The 25,554-nt window shown below is 48.1% G+C and overlaps 1 protein-coding gene across 1 annotated transcript in view; it reads right to left on the reverse strand.

The window, feature by feature from the left end:
* The window catches only part of COL27A1 (collagen, type XXVII, alpha 1), a gene marked incomplete at its 5' end in the record, with an annotated part of 126,906 nt that overhangs the window by 50,123 nt on the left and 51,229 nt on the right, over nucleotides 1-25,554 (reverse strand). Inside the window, 3 exons of the mRNA XM_010294440.1 lie at nucleotides 18,859-18,895; nucleotides 20,333-20,386; nucleotides 23,802-23,855. Of these exons, the coding sequence (XP_010292742.1) occupies nucleotides 18,859-18,895; nucleotides 20,333-20,386; nucleotides 23,802-23,855 (145 nt within the window). The remainder of the gene's footprint in view (nucleotides 1-18,858; nucleotides 18,896-20,332; nucleotides 20,387-23,801; nucleotides 23,856-25,554) is intronic.

Consider the following 25,554-nt stretch of genomic DNA (forward strand, 5'->3'; position numbering starts at 1 on the left):
GTAAGGTGTTTCTGCCTTTTCCCCTGTTTAAACAGGTACTGAGAGCTTAGAGACAGTAACAAGCCGCTGAATAGCAAAGGCAGCAGCATGAACAAGCAGTCAGTAGCTCCTTTCCAGAAATCCAAAGCTTCTTCCGTACCCCTTCATCCAAGTATTGATATTTCACTATCACAGCCCAGCCAAATGAAAAGCAAGCAGACGCCTTGACTGAAGCTGAAGGGAGACGTTGCTGGCCATAGATCTGTAGCTAACTTTTCCTCAAACACTTTGAATGCTTTTCCAGCCAACTAGAAAGATCCCTGGGAGCAAAACAATATACCTCTGCATTTTCTCCATGAACAACTTCTCAGCTGGGCCTGGAAAAAGCAACTATTTTCAGGTTTGCTTAGATAACACCACAGATTTCTAGCATTTACAGACTCCTGCAGTCAGCGATGCTGTGAAGCATCGGGTCCGTGTGGCAGAAGGATAACGGTCCCCTCCCGTGCAGAGCGGCAGAGTGCGGGGAGAGCAGGTCTGCACACCCTATCTCATCTTCGCAGCCTTCACCCGATAGTTAATGCAGGAGCTTGGTGAATGAATGGCACGGTGGAAGAGAGAAATACGCTTTGGGATTTGAAAAGCTCCTCTGAGTTGCCTGAGCCAGCACCCAGCATCCCCTCCAGTGAGGGGATAAAATGCCAGAAATGTTGACAGACACCTTGGCCAGAAGAACGGGGCAAGGTAAAAGCCACTTTACAGAAGGATTTCAGGTGCAGCTTTGTGACCTGAGTTGCAAAGTCATGGCTCCAGTTGATATTTAGCCTTTTGTTGAGATTCTCAGTCAATACCTGGGCTGTTTGATATTGATATCCTTGATAGAGGATGCTGGAGACCACGTGCTTCCCTGCTGCGAGGAGCTGATTACCAGAAATGTGCTTCTGAATTCAAGTGAGGTAGGGTGAGGGACTTGCTGAATCAGCCGCCTCCAAATTTAAACCTTGATTTGGTTAAATAATTAGGTTTAAACATGTGCATAGCTGTCACTAGCTGAATGTTAAGCATATGTCTAAGTGTTACGCTGAGTATGGATGAAGGGAAATAAGCCTGGGCTCACACGTCCAAGTTTCTTATCCTTAGGGAAGAGGAGAGGGGAAACCGCGTTTGTGGAAGATTGTTCAGTATCAGTTTGATGGGCTAAACAAAGACTTGGGAAGGAACAATAGCCCTGTCATGACTAAAAAGAAGGTTACAATTTTTAAAGAATTTTCTTTTTAAAATATGTACTTATATCTTGACAATACAAAAGCTATCACAACATAAATATGGACCCCCAAAAGTCTCCATTGTTCTTCATAATCGAAAGCATATTTGCTATTTACGTTTCCTTCAAAAGCAAAATTACTTTAATGAAGTATCCACAAACAGAGCTCATGGAATCCACAAACATCTGGCGGAGGCTGTGTTCATGTTTCCACTCTGAATTGAATTACGTCCCTTTTGTAAACTAGGATAGAGAGAGGGTAATGTCTGAAATTACAATTGGGGGATCATTTCCCCATCCTGAGAAAACCAAGAGCCGGAATAGCAGGACAAACTAAGCAAACAAAGAATACTATGTGCCTGGAATATCTTCGGTGAGCATGAAGAGAAGGAGAACGTGTGTGTGTGTGTGTGAGAGAGAGAGAGAGAGAGAGAGAGACAAACCAGAAATCCTCCAGGCAGGAGATCTGCCGGTCCTTACAATACCGACTTTCCCACATCATATGGGCTTGAGGAAAGCCCAAGTTCCTCCTCTCTCCTGGGGATGGTAGAAAGGATGTCTGTCTGCCTGTCTGTCTGTCTTGCAAATTCTGTACGGATTGTATCACTGCGGGGCTCAAACGCACCAAAGCCCCACCGCGCCACAGCCCAGCAGCAGGTATCGAGGGCAGGATCTGTGCAGGGCACCAGATCCAGCTGCTCAGCGCCCGCTGGCAGAGGCTTACCCCTCTCTGGTACCGGTGTCCTTAGGGCAAGATCAAGACCTCAGGGCACCCTCTTCCCCAGGCACTGCCTCCTGTGCTGCCTCCACGTCCTGCACCTCCTGGGGTGACTTTCTGCAGGGCTCTGCAGCCAGCGGGGACAGAGCCACTGCTGCATTTCTGCTTGCCGGGGCTGGGATGCACTTTGAAGCCTGGGCTTCCTCAGCACAGGAGGGTCCGGGGGAGCGACTGGCACAGGGTCTGCCAGGCTCAACATCTGGAGAGGAAAGGCAATGCAAGGCCATGAAGTTGCACGTCTCTACCACGTGGTACGCCGTTTTGAGGACAGACAGCGCTGGCGGCAGTTGGTGTCCTGCAGGATTTCTCCTGAGGGTTTGGCACCCTCTCTCTGGATCTAGCTAAACCCAAAGGCAGGTCCCTGCTGTGCCAGCCGGTCGCCTTTCTTAGCAGCTAAATCCGACTTCGCTCTTGGTTTTACCTTGTGTGATAATAAATATCCCCCTCCTCATTCCTGACAGCACAAGTGGAGCTGGAAATGGCTTGCTCAGCTGTACTCTCTTTGTGGGCTGGGGACTTTAGGCCAAGGCAGACGTAAGAAGCCAAAGAAGATTTATGCAAATGAATCTCACACAACCCAAGAGCCAAACGCCGCAGTTGCCCGCGGCTGCCTGCCGAAAGGAGAGGCTCAGTGCCCGGGGGTGCGGCTGGCATCCCCGGCTGGCGGCTGGGAAGGCAGCGCTTTGACTCCTTCTCTGTCACTGCATACGTTAAAGGCACCGGCAGAAATGTCTGATCTCCTCAGAGGACCCACCTCGCCAAGAGCCCGCGCAGTCAGGAGCCTGGGTTCATTCAGAAAGCGTTTCCCCTTCAGCGCTGTGCTGTAGCTTTACCTTGAGATAGCTTCCTCCAGCCATTCAAAGCCTCCTGTGAAAGTGCCTCCAGTTTCTCATCCATCATGATCATGGATGTCGCGGACAGCTCGGTTAATTGCTGCTCTGGAGCACAGGGAGATCTTGCTCCCCAGGGTAACCTCCGAGAGTGGAGCCAGGGAATGAGATCCATGGGCCTCCCCACCAAGAAGAACAGCGGCAAGGAGGCTGTTTTTCCCAGCCACAAGTTAAAAGCTGAACCCTGATATGCATCTACTGGGCTTGGTGTCCTTCTAGCTGTGCTTTTAAAGCTTAAAGCAGTTCCAGGGTACGTAACTCTGTGGTTATAAAGCCTTCTAGTTGGTTATTCCATTTCCGTTTGCTGGTCCCAGCTATTCGAAGTGAGTATTAGCTCTGGTATAGGGAAACATATGCAATCCTTGGCTGTCCCGAATTCCCCAAGCAGGACTTGCGGTAGAAGCAGCGACGGGGGGTGGGTAAAATATATAGTTTACTCCAGCCTACGTCTTCGAAAATGAAACATGGAGACAGATATAAGATCCTTGGAGGGAGAAATGCAAAATATGTTGTTGTTGGGGCCTTCAACAGAACAATGTGCCCTTGTTATTAATACTTTGTAAAGCAGCTGGACAAGGAAAAACAACCCAAAGCAGGGATGTTCCTGCAATAAATGTCCCGTAGAAGAAGAAGAAAGATTAAGGAGCTCAGTGGGACATGGGTTGGATGCCACAGGCAGGAAAACAAGCAGCTTTGGCAGGTCTAGAGGTCATTCTGCTGTCGTCTGTCACCCAAACAGAGCAGGAAGAACCACACGTGAACCGACACGGAGTGCTTGCGAAATATTTATCCAGTGTAACACGCACTTGCAGCACTGTCAGTGGTGCCCAGTACGAAGCTGGGGTCTGCTCCTTGCAGGCAGAGTGAGGATTCACGCGTGCTTACAGCGTGGTACTTGTTTAGATGCGTGCAGGTAAAACCAGGGCCTTGTGTTATGGTCTGGAAAAACCCATAGGAAGACACGGGACATGCTTATCATCTGATCTACTGACAATGCAAAGCACACCTTTCTCACAACCCTGCGGAACGCTGCCAGAAGATATTAATCCTGCGAGACTGAAAGGGGAGACATGGAAAGAGTAGGCTGTTTGGCTCCTTGTCAGCTCCGTTTCTGCCTGCCTCGTCTCTTGATTCTATGTCATGGCATAACATTTCCTGCTTTGTCTGCCTCCGGTTAAATCACAACACTTCACATCTCGGCTGCTCTCTGTCCCTTGGCAGCAAAGGCACCTTTTCTGGTCTTCTACCTGCACCCTCTTCCCCAGCCTAGATACACCTTCAGATGACTAAATCTTCACCATCCTCACCAGAAGTGTCTGTACACCCTGTTTTGACACTGCAGGTGGTTGGAAAAGACAAGCTGGACCACTTCCACAATAAACTGTACACTGGGAGACTCCTCTGCCCATATACATCCCCTGCGTTCGCATGCCTGGTAAGACTCGCTTCAACGACCGCAGTCTTTATACACAGCAGAAAGATGGCTGCGGAGTTGCTGCCCCAACCGCTGCTCGTCTTCATACGCCCAAGCTAACACCAGATTACTCTTCTGACGGCTGAAAGAGGAGAGGGATAAAAGCTCGTGCAAAGTGCTTACCCTGCGGCCTTTCATCCCTCTTATCCCTGGCGCACCACGGACTCCTGCCAGACCCTGGAAGGGGAAAAGGGAAATAAAATGAAGATGGAGGAGGAGGAAGGCAGCAGCTGTCGGTGAGACCCCACATCCCTACGTGATCTGCAGGGGCCTCAGACGCAGACCCTTGACCAGCAGGTTGGTTCATTAAACTCTTGCCAAAGACATTACCATATTTACTTGTCTATAAATGGTCTTTTTTTTTTTAAACTCACTGATTGTCTTTGGATTATGAACATTTAGGCCAAGGATGCTGGCTGAGGTTTGTATGCTTAAGAATCTGCAGCCTGTTGTCTGTGTAAATGGTGTGATTTGAAGAGAAGTCGAACATCCAGAATTCCCTCCGAAGCTATTAAAAGCAGCTGTTGCTCAGTATCTGCACAAAAATAATAATAACCAGGATCTGTTTTTCAGTTGTCCAAATACAAAATCAGACGTCTCATCTTAGGTATCCAAATTTGACCTTTTCAGCCAAATACTGATTTTATCTTCAAGTAACTGTTGCCCTGTTAGTGCTGTATAAATATTCATACTGGCAGAGATGCTAATTTCGTTTGGACTGGTGGCATTGCGGATGATCCTGTTGCTCTTACAGTTACAGAAAGGTTTCAGGTTTTCTTTTAACCTGGGTTTGTACACACTTGATTCATTAATGCGCACACAGAAAATGCAGAAGAAAATTAAACAGTTTTTTTTTCTGTTAGAATATTTATCAGTTTCAAAAATTAAAGGATATGTTCAATTAACAGGACTTATTTCTGTATTATAACTTTAAAACCCCATACGTAAAGTAGTGCCTTTCTGCTGTCAGAAAAGAAAACCTCAGAATGACACATTCCGTTCTTACTCTCTCAAACATTCCACATCAAGTTTTGCTATTTATATATTAATAGCTTTTACCAACTGTCAACCCTGCAAACTCCACCAGGGATCAGAACAAAATTGGACTGTGATCTTCCTACCGCTTGTACCATTGCCATTAATAAAGATTTTGCTTTTGGAACGGAGGTGTCTTTCTGCATGGCATGTAAGTTCAGACTACAAATGCTTAGCTGTTCTCACTCAAGATGGAAAAGTTAGTTGACTGTAACTATATTTGTAATCACAGTAAATCTCCGTTTTGCTAGTGAGGTCAGTAGTGACTGGCACAGACAAGCAGTGATGTGTCAGATGCCTGTTTTACAGAGATTTTTATGATAAAGACATACTGAAATGAAATTCTTTGTTGGTATTTGGAATATCCTCCTGGAAGCCTCAGCTTATCCCAAAAAGCTTATGAAAATATAAGCACAGAAACATTCCTTGTGATGGCAAAATGATGAGGGAGCAACTAGACACCATGCTGGGAGTTTCAAGGAACTGTTTAGGAGAAGGTGAGTGACCTTTAATATACCTGTATGTGCACATTATTTTCAGAACGATGTATTAAGACAAAAGATGTACCATGATGGTAAGCAGGAAGAGGGAAAAGGAACTCACAAGCCTCAGTGAGCTGAAATTAGGGACAGTTTCCTACCATTGACTGTACCTTTGCTCCCCATTCCCAATCACCCTCTACTGAATTGATCAACCATCAGAGCTGCTAAGGCTCACTGGATACCTTAATCTCCAAGGTTTTAACAGTTTAGGACAAACAACAACAGCATGCCTCAGGTCTGGCTTGAAAAGCGAATGGTGTTTGGTGGAGAAGCAGGCTGAAACAGCTGGAGTTAATGAGTGGGGATTTGGTATTAGGGGATTATTTGATTTACTGGCTTTGTGGGGAAGTTCGACTTATTGAATTACGGCTTTTTAAAATGCAGTCTTGGAGGAAACATTTTGCTTGGATGAACTCGTTAGCTTTTGCCTGCAGGAGAGCAGGGAGCTGAAGGAAGCGGAAGGACCTGGGGGCTGTCTCGGCTCCCGGATTCGGCATCTCCAGTCAGAGCTGATGCCTCAACTCGTACTGTTGTCGTCATGCCCCAGTGAAGTAAGACAAAACGTAGCCTCCAGTAAAGGTCCTAGTTAGTGGTGCACTGGACAGTGCTTCAGGACTGGGAGCTCTGTGCCACAGGGCCAGTGCAGAACCTGCCTCCGCTGAGGACACGCTCCTGTCCTCCCCCGTGCTCACGTGGTGGAGTAAAGCTGGGGGCCTGCCTAACGCTCTGGCCATCCCCAAGTCACGCAGCAGCTAATGTGCTGGCAAAGCTGCTAAAAAAGGGACATATAGAGCTATCCTGCTGCCTCCTAGTCTTCTGTCAACAGCAAGTGCTGCCATGAGGGGCCACAGAGCAGCTTACTGCTGGGGGCTGCGGGCAGCACCCTCCTCCTTTTATTGTAAGGGCCAGTGCCACGTTGCTGCTCTTCAGGCAGGGACGGGTCACCCCGAGGTGCTGCTTGACCTCAGACCTTTTCTTTCCCTCACCTCCATTGACTCGCAGCTGTGAAATCTCTCCCCAGCCAGCAGCTGGCTGCCGCCGGTGCGCCCCGAGCGTCCCCGGGCTTCCCGCAGCGGGCAGAGCTGCCGCCGGTCTGGAGGCCAAACCTTCGGCGCTGCCTGGGCACGCCACTGCCGTGATCTTCCTCCCAGTTAACAACGCTGTGGGAATTCACACACTGAGCAAAATCCATTCCCTGTGCCCGCTCAGAGCTGCCTTTCTGTTGGTTCCAGCAAATGACACGCAGCGGCATTTGTGCTGCGGGGAGAGCCGGGCCCCCATCTAAACAACGGCCGTGGGAAACTGGAGCCACGTTAAACTCTACCTCCACGCCAACTGCACGCTCCAGCCCCAGCTGCACACAGAGCGGGTGAGCCCATCCCGACGCAGGGCACGTCTGGGGCGGCTGTGCCGCTGCCCCTCTCCCTCCGGCGAAGGTCTCTGACAACGCGTGATGCAGGCGCTGCACGATGTAGCCACCACATGATGCAGTCGCTGTGTCGCGTGATGCGATCACCATGCTGCCAACGGCTCCTAGCAGAGATAGAGGGCCTGGCGATACACCTTGAGCCAGTGGGCTTGTGTCCTGCTCAGAGGTTGAGGCTGGATTGGGAGTTTTGGATCTCCCATCGGTGAAATGGGCTACAAAAGTCTGGACAAAGCACCGCTTTTTTTTTTCAGCATGTCTCTCTGTGCTTCTCCCACCCATGCCCCATCCCTTTCCCAATATCTTTTTTTTTTTATCAAACTCAAATCAGCTGGGACACAGTTGCTTGGCTCAGGCCATGAATGCCCAGGACACGGGATGCTGATTTCTGGTGTGCGGTATTAGAAGGTGTTGATAGCCTTTACTTACTGTTGGTCCAGGGATCCCAGGAAAACCCACTCCTCCTGGTGTCCCAGGGTGCCCCTAAAAGGGAACAAAGAACATACTTGGTGTGGATCTGCTCAGTCCTTCTTCCTCCAAGTGGGAAGACAGGAAAAAAGCCTTGGTTGCTTGGAAGGTCAGGCAGGGCTGTTATTTGCCAGGGTAAAATTGCTCAGGGGCAGAGGGAGAAGGTCAGGCTGCCAAAAGCCCAGCTCCTACCTTGCTAGCAATATAAGCAGCTAGATTTTCTGAGCGGCCCAGAAGAGAATGGACCGAATTAATGTGAAAATCTACTTTTGGGTCTTGCGGTATTGTACACAGGATCTGAGTGTTGAGGTCCCCTCTGCTAAACTCCTAAATGAGGATCCCCAGATGACAGGGCACACAGTGCAGCAAAACACGAGTGTGCTGCCCGCATCTCCAGCTGCCCCTGGCAACTTCATGGGATGTGAACAACCAAGGTTTGGAAATCCCTGTTCCCAGAGCCCGTCTGTTCAGCTGTCAGGATGCTTGGAAGCAGGCAATCCTTCAGGTGCCGGAGCTTGCAGTTCCTAGTTATCTCCACTTGACACAACAGGTCCCCAGCTGATGGAGCTGCGTTCTGCAGCTCCAACAACGTGCAGTTCCGACGACATGTCGGAATCCAGTGTTTCTCTGAAGGGGAAATTGCTGAACGCAAGTGCTGAGGAGAGGTTATAACTGAGTATCTAGTCAAGTGGCCATTCCCCGTCCCCACAGAGACAGGAAGAATTTGCAGCTATTCTCATGTAATCAAAAGACCAGGAGAAGCTGCACCCTTCGCTAGGACAGAGAGAGGCAGCAGCAAGAGCGAGAGAATGCAGACTTACTCCTTACCATCGACCCCTTGACTCCTGGAGGGCCTGGGGGTCCCACCGAGCCACGGTCGCCCTAGGAGAGAGACAAGTCCATGAGGAAGAGTGAGGACTTTTGCTGGCAAGCACTCCGAGCTGGCAGCAGTGCTGATCTAGAGCAGTGAAACAACTAAAAGATCCACAAATTGTAGCCTATGCCATCAGATTTCTACCAGAAAATCTTCCAGCACAGAATAATCATCAGCCTCCTTCAAGTATCCATCTCATCAGGGTAGTTGAAGGACTACAGCAAGAGTTAGCTAATCCTCCATATGCCAAGAGAAGGGGCTTTACTATTGCCATCAAACCACTGAGGAACAAGAAACAAGCAATGCCCTCAAGATCACCTTCAACTCCAGACACTGCTGGGATTGGATCCCATGAGATCTCCAATCCTTCCTGCCCAAGGCACGACAACCCTCCCTGTTCTGCAGTATCATAATCCCTGCAGGTTCAGTTTAGAGGTACGTGGTCATCAGGCCCTGCTGAGAGCAGGGAGCAGGTTGGGAAAAAACAGAGATGCTGCCTGGAATAGATGGCTGGTGCTTTCAGAAGGAGACCGTAGGTGTTTTGGGAGGACTCCCTATCCTGCGGCTCACACTGAGCCCACAGTGCAAACAACAACGATCTGGACGCCTGCGTTTATGAGGGGTTCAGAGCCAGATGCTGACATGGTCCACCCTAAAGATACTATCCCTTCTAAAACAAGCCACCATTTGGCGTTAAAAAAATTAACATACCAAAAAATCACTTATTAATTACAAAAGTCTTACTTATCCCCACGTGCAGAACATCTCACTTCCCCCAAGGACATCCTGGGCCCTACAGCTCAGCCAAGAACAGGAGACGAGGTTTAAGCCTCCGTGAGCGCCATGGTGACCCGCTGATGCAAGGACGAGTAGAAGGCATGGCTCTAGTGATGGGACGTCCACTGCTCCTTTTTGGAGACGGTGGCAATTCCCACTGTGACTGCCTGCACTCTCCCTTGCAGCCCCTGTAAAGCACCGGGAATTAGGTGTGTTATGTTTGTGTGCTTGGGGGATGAGGAAGGAGGAGTTAGCAAGTGCTGCCAAGTAGTTTACGCCCAAAATCTGACCTACCTTCCAACAGCTAAAGTGTAAGGGGAAATATTTTCTGGGCTCTAAGCAGCTTATTAAAAACAAACCCCAGAGTTTGTGTTGTCACCAGTTGGCCCTTGTAAACCAATGTAAGGATTTTTTTCCCCCCCTGAACGCATGGATTTTATTAAGTATGTATTAACTGTATTGTTCTCTTTGATAATCTTTGGATTCTACTGGCTTCAGTCTTAAGTTTTGCAGCTCTCAGGATCGAGATTGCTGACTCAGCTATGTCTAATGAAAGCATATTTCCCACTTCATTTAGCTCACAACAGCATAGTAAGCTGTAGGATGCTATGCCAGCTGGAGGCCTGGTTGAGGTTTTGATTTCATGATAGTTATTTCTGTCATTGGTAAGTTTGTCCTGGTAGAGAAGAAGTCTGATAGAAATCACAGCTGTGCTGAGGATCTCCTAGGGCAGATTTTCAAAGGACAGCCCTGGTTTGTCTGGACACCAACATAACATCATCGTGTTACAGAGTCGATCTGCAAGATGAGGACAGCTCATGCGGTCAGGGCACTGGCACAGAAGTTGTAGGGCCAGATGTGAATTTACTGGAGTGGGAAAAAAATCTTCCCACATCTCCTGCACGGCAAACCCCTTCTTCCCCATTCAATTCGGGGCTGCAGCTGCCATTGAGACAGCTCACTTGGGCACCAATTTTCTGTGCAGCCACCTTGGACACATCACAGACTCTTTGTTCCTCCATTTTCCTTCTGTAAAACGCGACCCACATCAGGTCGTTCCTTTTACTTCTTGTATGCCTCGACAGTTTGGACTGAGCCTGCTTCTGCTACTGCCCCACCAGGGACCATCAGTGCAAGGGGCTTTCCAAAGGCTGCTGCAGACAAGCAATAAAATCTGTAACTGTCACAGAGTCTTGACATCATTACCCAGAGGGTACGGCTTGAAGTAATAAAAGTGAGAGAGAGAACCGATGTGTGGAATACATCATTTTATGCTCTTTACTATCTTTATGGCTGGACTGTGAATAATTAAACCACCAATGAAAACCAGCAGTCTGCAACTGAGACACAATGAATAACATAGTTGATTTGTCTTTGGAAGCTACCCCTGAATAAAACTTTACACTCTAACAGAAAACAAATTAATGTCCATTTACATTTTTATGGAAAATAAAGCCATTTTTCTTCATGAAAAAAGCATGTATCTGTACTGTACACAAGAGGGCACCAGCCCTTAGTAACGGGCCCAATGCAACCACAGGGGCAGGCGGATGGGATGGTCCTCATCAAATAAAAAGAGAAATATTTGGACCAGATAGGAAATATTTGCTCAGGTAGGCAGCTGCACTCTTCTACCTTCCTTGCATGTGAGAAATTGCTGAGACCTCCTGTTCAGTGCCGGCTCAGCCCTGGTACTGCGCGACCCCATTGGCAACTCAACATGGGCTTGTGAGCACATCCCTGCACAAATCTGTCTGTAACCTAAACTCCTTGGACTCCTCCCTTGACCAGGAACACAGGGCTGATGGTCCCTCATTCCCAGAAAAACCAGAACTGACTGGTAAATACAAGCTTTCTGGCAGATTATGAATGAATAAAGCTTAAATTTTCAGAGAATATTTGACAGCATCTCCTTGGAGGGCAAGGGCATGTTAACTCCTATAAATGCGAAGTAGATGGCTTTTCCCTGGCCCAGGACTATCTCAGATACCCTGGATGCACTGCATTCCCAGCTGGGTGTTGCGCTGACGTGACAACTTCAATCTCCACAATATTCCGCCTGCCCCAGTCTCCCTCATCCTGCAAAAGTTACAACAACCGATTCGTTGTGAGCACTTACCTTTTCTCCCACTATTCCAGGCTCCCCCACTGGACCAATAAAACCCATTAGACCCTGAGGAAAGAGAAAAGCACAATTAACTTTCAGTTTTATTTGCTGAGAAAGTAAGCAACTCCTTTGGTCCACCTTGCTGGTTGAAACAGCACAGCATCCCTCATATACTGCTCAGTAATTCCTACTGGCTACCAGAGCGGACAGAGCTGCTCCCGGCCATGGGAACGTCTAACTCCACAGCTGGTTCTGCTTTAGGTGCCAGCTGGAACGGCAGCACTAGGATCTGCAAGAGCCACAACGCACAGTATAGGGGATGAGTTCAGCACGTTTCATAGAAAGGCCGAGTCCATAGTGTGGCTTTCTTTTGCAAGCATTTCCCAAAACGTCAGCGCAGCTTCCCCAAGAGCATCGATAGCGGGAGCTCCTGGGTTGCACGGAGGCTGAGAGTTGCCATCACTTGAACTGCTGCACTGGGTAGACTTTCTCTGGGTTAATCTGAGCTGCCTCGGACCCTTGTACAAACGAATTTTGCCCTGGATAGTGTCATGCTGTTGGGATGTCAGTAGGAAATAAAGGTCTGAAGACACAGCCAGAGGGGCCAGCAGGGCAGCAGATCTATCACACTCCTCAGAAACTATCTTGGAAAAAACACCCAGTCTAAGCTCAGGATTTGTCAGAATTTAACAACGTTTGGGATAAAGAAGAAACAAACAGAACTGCTTTTAATTAGGAAGATGGAAACAGATGCAATCTCAAGCTAAGACTCCTGAAAATTAAAATACAGCAGCCTCCCTACCAACTTCAGTGGGTTTCTGGCTCTAGAGATGCAAGGGACTGTCGTCCCCGCCACGGTGGGCGCTCTCTCTCGCTGCATGATTCTCATGGCTTTGTCCCTAGTCCCAGCAAGGGTCGCTGGGAGATACATACCTATATTTAGTTACTCCAATGAGTCTGTAACTAAAGGGATTAATCTCCTGTTGAAACACTTCATAACCTGCCCACAGTTGGCACGGGTGGTGTCAAATGAAGCCATGCCCTAGCTTGTTTGATTTTAGGCAACAGTCTGGTTGGCACTGGGAGGTGGCTGCTGAGCGAGTCAGAGACAGGAGATGGATTCTCCAGTCGTATCATTCTATTCTTCCACTTATTTTTAAAAATTATTTGAAATCTTCATAATAAATTGTGAAGTTCCTCTATGCAAATGCATCTCACCTTTTCACTTCAACATCAAGGAGGTTTTCAAATGACGCACTCAAAACAACATTCAGCATGAACAAACACAACGGGGGAAAAAAGCTACACTAGCGAGGCAACTTCTGGGTTGTGGTCTCAGAAAAGGGCAAGCTTTTCACCCTGCTATCTCCTTTCTGGTGGAACAGCGAGAAAAGAAGCAAAAGTTTCCCCTCTGTACTCCTGCCTCATTGCTTTTTCTGTTCCCAGCTGGCCTGACACGTGTGCAGATCGCAGAGGAGCTCTCTGCAGCCCGTGCATCGCTGTGGTTCTGTTTACATCTGTGCATGACGGCGTAAAGTGATAGCAGCCAGCTACGGAGGAGCATCCGGCACCACCGGAGCAGCCTACTCACAGGTTGTGCAACTCCTCCCACCACCAAAAGCCTCTCTCTCCATGAAGCTACGCTCACAGCTGTAGCACAAAATAACCAACCTCATTGCTAGTCTCATGTGTGTGGGGCTCAACAGAGCCGTTCAGAGACATAAAACACAACGTGGGTCACTCTCCAATGACTTTTAGAGGGAACGGCTTCTGATGATGACTCCAAATGCTGAGAGAGTTCATGCATTAACATTCCTCGCACGGTGCAATTAAATGCCATCCTTTGAACATCACTGGAGACAGGAGCTCCTCCTTGAGGCATGCTGATGGGCTCAACAAAAGCATCTCGCACGTGGACGCTCAGCTGGCTTCACCTCTTGCAGGGAGCAGCCACGCTCTGGAGCTGAAGAGCCCTTGTCACACTCTGGCATGGGAGCAGCATCCGGGTGAAAAGTGTTTAGGAACAACTCATGAGAGAAGGGGAAGAGCTCAGCGGGTATGTCGGAGCCTGGAGTTAGATGCTTGTGTTAGAAATTCATCCGGAGATGATGTCCCAGGAAACCAGCATGCCACTGTGCCACAATGGAAATACCAGTTAATGACAGGAAGACAGTTGCTACCGGGAAAGCTCGACTATCCCCTCTGACATCAGCACTGAAACAGTCTTCACCATGTCCGAAGCTGAAGCATTTCCAGTGCAGAAGCGTGCAGACTGCTCAGCAGCAGATTGCCCAACGCAGGAACCCAACTGAGAGCAGGCACATTTGCCGCATCTGCATATGCAAGGTTGCCACTGGGTGGCATTGCTGAAGGCTGCTGAATCAATTGTCCTTCCGATTAGACCCAAGCGCAGATACACAGCTGATAACTGTATCCAGTTACTGAATTCTCCAGTAGCCCAAGGCCATGAAGGCGCAAATGTTAAAGTGGAGGAGAGAATGGCACAACAATGAGATGAAACAAGGCAATGCGTTCCTAGGCAAAAACAAGATAATAAAGCAAGAATAAATCTGTTCCTTCATTTCCAGTTTATCGGAAAACCTGCAGAACTCACTCTCTCCCTGGGACGATGCTCTCTCTAAGGTATTTCTGAGTTACTTAGGTCTGTCCCTGCTGACACTTCTGAGCCGCGTTGCATCTCCAAGCTCAGACTTGAAGCCTAATACTTGTGATACACCGTCCACAGCACAGGCTCTAAGTCTCTAAGGAACCTGGGTCATGAAGTGAGATATACTGGTTGTGCTTCGCAGCCAAGCTGGTGGTTCTCTACGGGTGGTTTGCAGCACACCGACCGCGGCGTGCAAGCAGCCCCCACACCCAACGCCTTCCCAAGACCCCTCTCACTGTCACAGACGCGCTGTTTGTCATCGCAGCTTGTGCAGAAACCTGCCGGCACTGCCAAGGCGAGCGGGGTAGGGTAAACGTCAGGGTGGAGGGGGAGCACAGCCAAAATTTCTGGCCTGGTTTTCACTCCAAAACTGGGGAAAATTCTGTCTGCGCTGGTACATCATGTTTCTGCTCAAGGGATGATGTCACTGCTCCCTGTGTCCCCAGCAAGAGGAGCATCCCACGGCGTGACCGTGGCAGAGTGGGGACCGAAGGGAGATGGCAGAGCAGGGACCCTGTGACCCCCAGGCTTCCGGCACAGTAGCTCTGTAGCATTTATGGCCAGTACCATCTTCTCCGGGCTAAAGTAACTAATGGTGCTGTATCTGCAAGCAGACATGAAATGAAAGATATGTTTAGGCAAAATAAATATCGGTAAACGATTGGGGGTATATGAAACAACTGGGGGAGCTTGGATAATGATATTTTGCACGGCCCAAAATGGGACAGACACTAAAAAAGAACACAAGAAGCAAAAGATTTAGGTTTTAAGAACCAGAATAGCCACCGGTGGCAAACATTAAATCAAAGCAGACGTGAATCGTGGCCATTTTAGTGTGCACAACATGTTTTCCCCAGGTTCCCAGGGCTGAAAAGAAGCCCCGCATCAAACACGACTCCAGGCAGTGTGTGTAATGATGCACGTGAAGTCCCAGCAGCGGTGGCTGCCCGGATAAAGGCCCACAGTATACAGGAAAGAATGTAAAACATTTATATTAGACGAGGAGTTCAGCATGTCGCTCATGATTCAGTCTGCTGTATTCCCCAGCCAAGGGCATGGCGGAAAAGGGATGGAGATTGTTAAAAAGTTGCTGGGGGCTTGGGGGGAAGGAAAGGGGGAGGACTGGCGGGTTGTAATTCCTAACTCCTGTCTGGCTTTCCCCATTTATTGTCCAGCCCTGTCATAATTAAGCCCCCCCTCTTGGCTGCATCAACAGAGAGCAAGTCAGCAATGAAGCCTTGCATAAATCATAGCCCATTTGAGAGAAACAACCGAAAGGCGAGCCCAGCGTGAGCAGGGTCTCCCAGGGACGGGACCGCCAGTCGCTCCCAGCAGGAACCGATCATGGCCTTTCTGTTTTACTGGTTCGCTAGAACTGAAAACAAAACAAACCAGGGACAAAGGACGGGAGGGAGTAAATGTACAATCCTCCCATTCAGATGAAAGAAAGGGAAAGTAAAACAGTAAATATCACAGTTTAAGGGAGGACGCTCTGACCCGCAAAGAAAAGCCGTGTGGTTTAACCCCCTGTTTACCGGAGCTCGGCCGTACCCTGGGGCCACGTTGGGTTCCCGGTGCCCGCTGGGAGCGAGGGAAGGAAAGCTGGGGACACGCTGACGAAAGGCCTCGTCAGGTCAAAGAGGCTGCGTACGCCACAGTGCCCGCGCACCCCCGAGCGAGAGCTCTGCAGCTCAGAAAGAGACGCTCGGGAGGGGAAGGTAGATGCGTTGGGAAAGGCGCTGCTCCGAGATGTGGGAAACGCCAGCGCAATTCCCTGCTGGCTTCTCAGCGACCCCTCTGACCTCGGTCAAGCCAATCCGTACCTGCACGTGTCAGAGCCCACCTGCAAAACGGACATTACAGCACACGCCTCCTTAGTAAGAGCACGGCAAGGAAAACACCTTAGGGAGGCAGCCAATGGCGCTGGTTTCCTTCGACAGATTATTTTAGAATAATGTCTGATATTGGGACAACACGCTTCTCTCTCGAGGGAAGAGCTATCCCCAGGGGGTCGTGCGGCGACTGCCCTTCCCAGCTCGGTGCAAGGGGTGCGCGGCTGACTCTAACACCGCCATGCGAATGAGCAGGGCTGTCACATCCTGTACAGGAGGAGAGATTCAAAAAGCTGTTGCTGCTGTGACAGGACCTCCTCATTCCCATTAAGGACGTACGTCAACCATAGGCTCTTTCAGCTGGCGCAGGTCTTCACTGATATTCTCAGTCTCTCGCGCAGAGCAGTTGGGGGTCCGCGGGCTTGCGGCACCTTTCCCCAGTTTGCTATTCTGTCTGCTGCAGAGTGTTGCTTCTCACACAGGGCTGTGACCTTCAACGTGAACATTTCGGTGACATCCTCTTGCTCTGCATTCCCAGGTCTGGAACAGGAAGGCTGGTGGCCTGGGCCGGAGGCCCCATATTCTTCTTCATATTCTTCTGCCTCCATCTACTGGCAAGGAAGGGTTAAATCACACATTTCCAGGGTACAGGGGAGACCAGCAGCTGGATTCCTTCCAACATATGAAGACAACAAGCATCTTATGAATGAACTTCCCGAGTCAGTGTCCTTGCAATGGAAAAACAACGCATCAGGGACTGCCCTGTGGCTTAAAACCTCATTTTTCCAATGAGAGCTCAAGTGTCGCTGGAAACCTTACAAAAACTCCCGTGTTTGCCTAAACAGATGTCCCTAAGAAAGGGAAGAGAGCTCCAATGAGATGGATGGCTGATCTTTTCTCATGCTGTTATGCTGAGGGTTTCCACTCAGAGGGAACCCATACGGAGGGCAGAGCAGCAAGTTTGAAAAGTTTAACCACTCCTATTGTGCTTATGCAGTAGAAAGCATCAAGGCCTCCACAAGAGAAAATGGGTGAAGTGAAGGTGTCTTTTAGTGCCAAGTGACCTTGGTAGCTCGACCTCTCAGAGCTCTGCAAAAAACCAACCCAGCCCCGACACCAAATGCTGAAGCTTAGGTGGAGGGAGGAACGAAAACCCAACGCTCCAGCATTGTTCAGCAAAGGTGTGATGGGAAAGGAGGTTATTTCTCACTAATCTGGTGTGACGTTTTTGTTCTAATGAATTGACTGGTATGGAAATGGAAATTCTTTCTGGGTGATATTTCTAGACAGAGACTAATTGACTAAGAATAATACAAGCAGCTTTTATACCACTGTGCTGGTTTCAGTGTCAGCGGAGGCCAGCTGTGTTTTCTTTTTGGTGAACAGTGCCTACAGTTTTCATGCAAGGTCAGTCCCGAGGGACGTTAAAGAATAATAATCCTAATGATGCTTTGTCCTTCAAGGACAACATCTTGTTAAGCATCTCAAAGTACTTCCAAATATTCATTTTTAACTGTAATACAACAGTATCTGTAAGTGTCACCTGAGAACAGGAGGCATTGTGCTAAGCACTGTTCAGAGCTGTCTCACACCTTCCACAGAAGGGGAAACTGAGGCACAGAGCACTGGAAGGTGTTGCCTGAGAACATGCAGAATCTGATAAAGCTGCAACTAGAACTCAAATGTGTGGAACAACTTTGCTTCTTCAGTTGTTGCTCTTCACGGTGTAAAATATTAGCCATAATTTAGAAACGGCTCTAATTTCCAAACAGAAATAATTATCCTTGATATACACTGAGACTCATCAGATTGCTGGTACTGAAAAAAGTCCACCTTGGCTTTTTGGACTCGCTTGGCCAGAAAGAAAGAAGAGCCAGAGACACTGACAAGCTAAATCAAACTAAACCAGACTTGTTGACCATCCAGCAGGGAAAGTGCTGGGAAGGACAGCTGTGCTGAGCAGCATCACCCTCTTTGCCAGGGCTAGCTGCTGCAGCCAGCTTGGTGTGGTCGTGTCGGAACGCACAGAACATGTTGGAGGCTCCATGGCTGCAATTTCAGGGTTGGTGGTGGACAAGTTGGTTGGTTTCAATCACAGAGACATGGGAACAATTGTTTCTTTTTCCTTGATGCCTGTGGTTCCCCTGAAGCCTACAGGGGTGATGCCTGTCCCCTGCTACTCCAGCAGAACGTTCTCTCCTGTGGTACAATGAAATGCAGCTCAGTATCTCTCTCCCCCAGGTTCTGGTTTCTTCAGCAGCTCTTTTGCTCCCCAGAAAAAATCCAGTAGGAATCAAAGGAGCACAGCACTCCAAAGCAGAGGGTCCTACCTTTAAAATCTACACAGACAAAGCCTGGAAATTGCCCTTTTGGGGATAAGACACAGAAATTCATAATCCCTTTCCTGACCATGGCTTTGCCTCCCTGAGAAGCATAGCAGTGTCATGTGCTGTACTGCTGCCAGCACAGACAGAAAATCCACCTGAACTGTGAGTTTATCAGAACATTCAGCTTATGGGAAAACCTCCAGTTTCAAATAGACATCGTGGTTACTGTCAGTGCTGTTCACCAAGAGCTTCAGCCAGACTAAGAGCACCCCAGCTGGAGCATCAGGACTATGGACAGGTTTGAAGTGGCCAGAAGCCCCTGACCACCGTCCTCTGCCTGCACCCTGGTCATCCAGGAGACATGGTGCACGAGAGATCATCAAACAGAGAAGGAAAACAAGGAGTTTACCTGCTCACCAACTTTCCCTGGTCGGCCACGGTTTCCTGGCTCACCCTGCAGGACAAGGAGAGACAAGGCACACAGGTTAACTGGTGCTCCCAGTCAGACCCTCAGTGCAGCATGATTCTTCGTACACCCATGATTTGGGTTGCTGCGTGTGAATCGTGGAAAAACTGCAAGGAACAACATCTTACAAAACCCACTGTGACTTGAAAGATAAGCAAGAAACACAGCTGGCACAAACATGGAGCAAACACTTGCTGTTCTGGAGTGAAATGCCCCCAACCAGCTGGTCTTGCTGAGGTAAAATAACCTTCACAAAACCAAACTCAGACATTGAAACATAAGCTGCCTGCTTTCCTGTGGCATAGCCTAGTCCTGGTTGCTTTATCCCCACGTTTAATAAGGCATGAATTCTCATCACAGATGCTCCTGTAGTTGAGGTGTTTCTGACCCATAACATTTCAATCTGAAAGACTAAGTAAAACAGACAGACGAAGACAGAAACACATTGGCAGCAGGAAAAGAGTAGGAAAGGACCCCGATTAACCAAAGGATTTGAGGGGCATCTAGGGAAAGCAAGAGTGCAAATACCATGGGGAGGTGTAGGTCCTGAATGACAGAGGAGAAGGGATCTATGAAAATTCACCTGCTAGTGGAAGTGTCCCAAGAATAAAAGACAACCCAAATATCCCCAGGCAGTGCTGCACCCTGATTCTGCTCTTGCAGAATCGCAAGCATGGGCACGTTGCTGTCACATGGAGCATCCACATGAAAACCACAGAAAGAACCCACACGAGCTAAACCACAGTGCAGGACGGGAGAAATTCAGAGAATGAAAAAAAAGAGAGGTGAAGAGAAAAGCAGGAGGAGGAGGAGAATTTCAAGCCCACCAGGGATAAGGGCAGCTGTGGCAGTGCTCGAAGGCCAGCTGAGTGGCCCTGGACAGGCCATCCAGTGGCCAGACTCACCGCTAACCAGTATTGTCTCCGGGTGACGGCAGCTGTATTTTCTCAGTAGGCAGATACTCCAGATGTGCTGCCAGACCACATTTTTGCTATTTACTGTTTGAAGAGGTTGTTTTTGTTGGGTTTTCTCTTTCCTTTTGAGTGTGGGACTGCCCTGGGATGGCTCCTGCTGCTAATTAGGCAGCAAAGATAGGAATGATGTGCATTGTTTTAGAACAAAAACGTGGAGAAGCAATGGAAAATAAGATGAGATGGTGGAGAGGGGGTTGGTTAATATGAAAGGAGGAACACACTTGTTTATAATAAAGCACATGGCTTAAAATAATGCACCATCGTTCTTTTTGCTGAAAAAAAAACAAGCAGAAGCAGAGACCCCAAAACTCAGAGAAAAAGAGAAATCCTCAGTTCCCTCTGTCCTCTCTGGAATGAATGGAGCATAGTAAAGTTGAGAAAAGATGTTTCCCTCTCCTTTTTCTCCCTTCCATCCACTGCTTCTCTGATCATGAACAAACTCTTTCCTCACCTTTGGACCATCGGCACCAGGTCTTCCCGGAAATCCCTTCCGGCCGGATCGACCCTGAAATACATGGAAGAACAATAAACACAAAAAGCTTGCAACTGCCCTTGGTCGCAGCAGTGTGTCTGTGAACCTATATGGTGCAGCTTACGAGCAACGTTCCCGGTGAAGTCAGGGTGCTAGAGGTGTAGCAGTCCCTACTGAGGCCGAGGCAACACAAGAGGAAAGCTCTGTGTTTTGAGCCACACCAGGTTTGATCCATGGGGAACATGCCTAGAGAGCTACTCCAAGTTTCAGCTCATTTCTGACACTCCAGCTCAATTCCATTAATTGATCATCACATCAGAAACATTATGCATAGACTACAATCAAACAAGGCAAGGGCTTTGTTGATGCCCTTTAGTTTATTGTCTGCCGCATTCAGATGGATTTATTCTACTTCCAGCACTTTTCTTGTAGCAATGCCAGCAAGGACACCAGCAGCCTGAGCATTCAAAGATGGTACTAGCCTAGTGTTGGCAGGGACTCGGCCATGTAAACTTCTCATGGGCTCCATCCCTGGCATCCAGAAAGGACGTTGAGGAGTACAACTGTCCCTACAGTGGGGGAAGCCAGGCTGACATTCACAGCTAGAGCTCAGAAAAGCAGAAATAAACCTGCAGACCATAAGGTTCATGTTGAGTCTTCCCTTTGTCTAGAAGAACACTCATGGTGCTGTCCCAAGCACTGGAGTAACTGGATTTATTATGTTGTTCCAAAAAGGAATTGAAGGGGAGGAAATGCAAGGTAAAACTTTTATTTTCTGATCCACCTAGAAGCTCCAGCACAGTTACAAATTTCCAAGATATTTTACTATCCTGCAATGACAATTATGTCCATAAACATTAAAAAGTCCTGAGAGGGCAAGCTCACAGATAGTATTCTTTTTGCTTCTTCTAACTGTGTTTCTGTGATACATTACTGTGTTCAGATTGATGCAGAGGTCAAAAAGGACTCTGCTTCACTGTCCAGTCTTTTTTCTTGCTTTTCCCTCTACTCATTAAAAAATACTGTAAATTAAGGAAGAAACATCAGAGCTGGTTACAGAGATGGTTTCCAGTCAACATGCTTTATCTTGAGGATGAACTATTTAAACATTAGAGGGTTTTTCAAGGTCTAAGACTAAGCAAGTTATAAAATTAGAGTCCCTCTCTAATTTTCTAACTCAACACCCTGTGCAAGACACTTCCTTGACTTTCAGCCATCCTGGATCAAGCAGTTGGACCAAGCTCTGGACAATACAACATTTCTTAGAAAGGCAAATCACTTTCCAAACCAGGAGGTTTGAAGATTTATGTTAATTTAACTACAATTCCATTGCAAGGTCAACAGAGCTGGTAGTAAATGACCGAGACCTACCTCTGGACCAGGGACTCCTGGTGGTCCTAAGGGTCCTTCATCTCCCTGAGGTGAAAACAAATGAAAGTAAAAGGCAAAATAGTGACAAAATCTGGACTCACCATGCAGCAAGAATGAAAGGTCTGCAGCATGAGCAGCCAATAAACACAGGCTGTGTGCTCAGCTGTCACATTTTAACAACTGAGTCCTTCTGAATCTTACAGCAGGCAACTCAGCATCTCTGAGATTTCTCATCTCCCTTCCCCATCTCAGGAAAAAAAAAAAAATCTAAAGTCAAGTCCTGCCAGTAAAGGCCATCCAAAATTTGACCAAAGTCAACACCAGTTGATCGGGCCTATCATGGGCTGGATTTGGCCCATAGGGTACCCTGGACATGCTCACATGACTCTGCTTCATTTGATTTGGCAGGGATACGAATGCTGTAGAGCTCTCTGCTTGCTTGCTTGCTTTCTTTTTCTTCCTTCCTTCTTTCCTGCCTTCCTTCCTTCCTTCTTTCCTTCCTTCCTTCTTTCTTTCCTTCCTTCTTTCTTTCCTTGCCCCACAAAAACGGGTGTTGCAAAATTTCCCACAGAGCCATTTGGCAACCGTATGAAGGTTTCCCTTTTGCTTTCAGATGGGACTACAAATGCTGCAAGATGGAGTTATCTCAAAATCTCACACAGCAATTGGACTCGGTCCTCTCCCTTGGCTCTACACCAATTTCTAACGTGATAGGATCATATCTACAGTTTCTAGGAGACCTTCAATTAAGCTTCACAAAAATTATCTCAAGTGTCTAAAACCAACTGCCAAGAGAGAAATTAAAAGCGCCCTTGGCAGCCACAGTTCTGGCTGCTCTCATTTAGGTGGTCAGCCGTGGTAATGAAGTGGCACGAGCTGGCCGGCTGAAGATGGGACTGGAACTCAGGAACCCAGCTCAATGGGCTCGGACAAACCACCCACTACGTGCCACATTTTTAAAGAAGATGTAATCCACAGCCTTGACCTACTGCCTTGGGTAACAGCAGCAGTAAAGGCACAGTGGTGAGGTGCACATTCAAAGTCCTTCAGTGCAGCTTATGTCGAACTCCATGTCCATGTCTTCAGTCTTACTCTTACTCACTCACTAACTAGGGTAAATTGAAGGCAGCTTGGTCATGCCTGCCTGAACCTGGAATGCAGGGCTTCGATTCCCTTTGTAAATTGCCTAGAATATTTTTTTTTCCTATTTCAGTGCAAATAAATGAGCTAATTTGCATTAATCCCATTTAGAGAGCAAGCAAAAGGGTTCCCAGAAAAAGTTAAGAATTATTAGCGCTATTAGACTGAGCTCCTGCCCATGCATGCACTGCGTATTATTTGCACAATGTCTCATGACTCCGGACAAACAGCTTACGCTGGCCTAAATGAGAAGAAACTACATTGAAGTCACTGGAATTACAAAAGGATAAACAGAGGGCACTCGAGCCTTCTCTGCTGCTGCTATAAAGTATCTGCAGCTCCAGGACAATTAAATCAATGACAATTGTCTCCTTCTAGAGACTGCAAGTGGAATGAAGCTTCAAGTTTTCACATGAAGCGACAAGCAAAAGCCAAAAGCCACAAGCTCTGAGATGCTGGGGCAAATGACTCTTTGCAGAACAGCAATTTCAACTTATGTACTCTTTTTACAAAAGGATATTGCTCCGTGTGAGAGAGTGGAGTCTGCAGGTCTCACAGTTGAAAGAAAACACACTTAAAAGGAGCAGAAAGCAAAAGCCAGGTCAGGGCATGCCTGTGCAAGGGGATGTGCAGGGAGAAGGGCATTAAACACCCGTTCTGGGTGTGTGTGGGTGTGGGGAACAGACTTTAAAAGAAAAGCCAATGCAGAGTTTAGGGTCAGCAGATGCCAGCAGTGACTGCAGGCAAAGATCACAGGACTGCAACTGAGGGGAAGTTCCTCGTCTGTGGGTCTCTGATCATTGAATCGAAGCATCTGCTTCCAGTTTCAGAGGGACTGGAGGATTTCAAGTCGCAGGCACCATTTCAGCATGCATAAATCTTCAAAATTCAACATTATTCTTTAGATCCAATCTGCTTTTGGTCTGAGGACACTCACCTCCTGTCCAGGCAGTCCTCTCGGCCCAGGTAAACCTCGTGCTCCTGGCTTTCCCTGAGGAGGAGCCGAAGGAAAAGATACTCAGAAAATAGAAACATAAGCTCAGAAAGGCAAGTAAAATGAGAAAGTCTCTTTCACAGTCACAGGACATCATCCAATGTCAATTTTGTTACAGAAAAAAAACCTGAAAAAAGAAAACCCTGCACTTGGAGGGACCTCAAGCCAAACAGACCAAGCTGAAATGCTGGCCAGGACAATCTTTAGGAATCTCCAGGGCTTTCTCTCTCCCCCCTTCCCACTACTTTGTTTTGCCTGGCTGCTTCCCACCCCACACAGAGCTTCAATCTCTGCTCCACTCACCTTCAGGCCTTCAGGACCATTTTCTCCTGGAGGGCCAATGTCACCTGGGAAGCCCTGAAGAAAACGAAAAATAGGGTGCATAGGTGGACTTTTGCAGCCAGCTTCAGAGGACAGCTTCTGTGAGAGTTTTAATTAATGGTGAAGGGCTGTGACATTTGTTACGTGCTGGCAGCGTCCGGGTGCGGGCCACCGCGCAGCTTCTGGAGGGAATGAAGGAAGACAATGGCAGCAGCGCTACCGGGTGGATTCAAGAGCAGCAGTTCCCTTTAGGTCCATCTTCTTAGAAGATTCATTGCTGTGAGGGCTTCCCTGTCATCACACAGCTAAAAATGGCAATTTGGGTTTTAATTAATCTTTATGAGTCAGCGCATAATCTCACTGCTCCGAGGAATGGACTGCACGCCTCAGCGACCACGGGAAGCAAGCGAGGAATTAGGAAAGGTGCTGACATGCTCATTAGCTGCCGCCTTCAGCCGGGCAGCGACTCCTTTCCACCCACCAGCCCTTTGCTGAGGAAACAAAGGAATCTGCGGTTACTTCCAATAGCAACAAAGAGGAACGATTGCTAAGTGGCAGCACTCGACCGAGAGCCCTTCCAGACCCAGCAAAATACCAAAACGCTGATGAAGGGGAAACAGACCATCAGTTGTGCTGGAAGTGGCTCTCTAGCATCTTACAGATGTTGTCTGGTTGCTTCTGCAGGAGGAAAACGACAACGTGCTGGCGGAAGCTGATCCTGCATTTAAGGTATCACTGGGACAATTTTTTTGGTAAGGGCAATAAGGGTCTTTTTCTACTTGAAATGGTATTTTGTGGGGGAAAAACTGAAAAAAGCCTCCATGATATCTATGACAGAAAGTGGAAGGAAAAACCAGGAAACCATGAGACGCAGAATGGGTCATGAACCCATCTTGATCCTCCCTACCTCATCACCACTCATGTACCATCATACGTCTAGCAGAGAAGTGAAGCCTGCACTGGAAAGGGTGGAAAGTGAGATGCAAGATTCAAGAAATGAGTGTTCTGCCCTGCAAAAGCAGTTGAAGAAGAACTTTAAGGGCTAGACAACAACATGGCGAGTAGAAAGACCAGTGTCCATGGAGTCTGGCTGGTGGCTGGGAGGCAGTCTGGGGCTCTTGCCAGGTGAGAGACAATCTTTGGGGACTGACCTTTCTGAACAAGAACAGAACAAGCTGTTACATATAGGACTTGCATGGTAAGATTGGGAACAAAAAGGCTTGGGATGGTAGTTGGACATCAGGAAATCTGAGTGCAGGGTGGTCAGAGGGTACAAGATGGGCAGTTTGCCCCATCACCCACATTGAACAAAAGTCAACCTCAATTCATTAAATGACAGTAAATCCTGCAACACAGCAAAGCTCTTTCTACCTCG

The sequence above is a fragment of the Phaethon lepturus genome, unplaced genomic scaffold (assembly GCF_000687285.1).
Source record: "Phaethon lepturus isolate BGI_N335 unplaced genomic scaffold, ASM68728v1 scaffold44740, whole genome shotgun sequence".
Lineage (NCBI taxonomy): Eukaryota > Metazoa > Chordata > Aves > Phaethontiformes > Phaethontidae > Phaethon > Phaethon lepturus.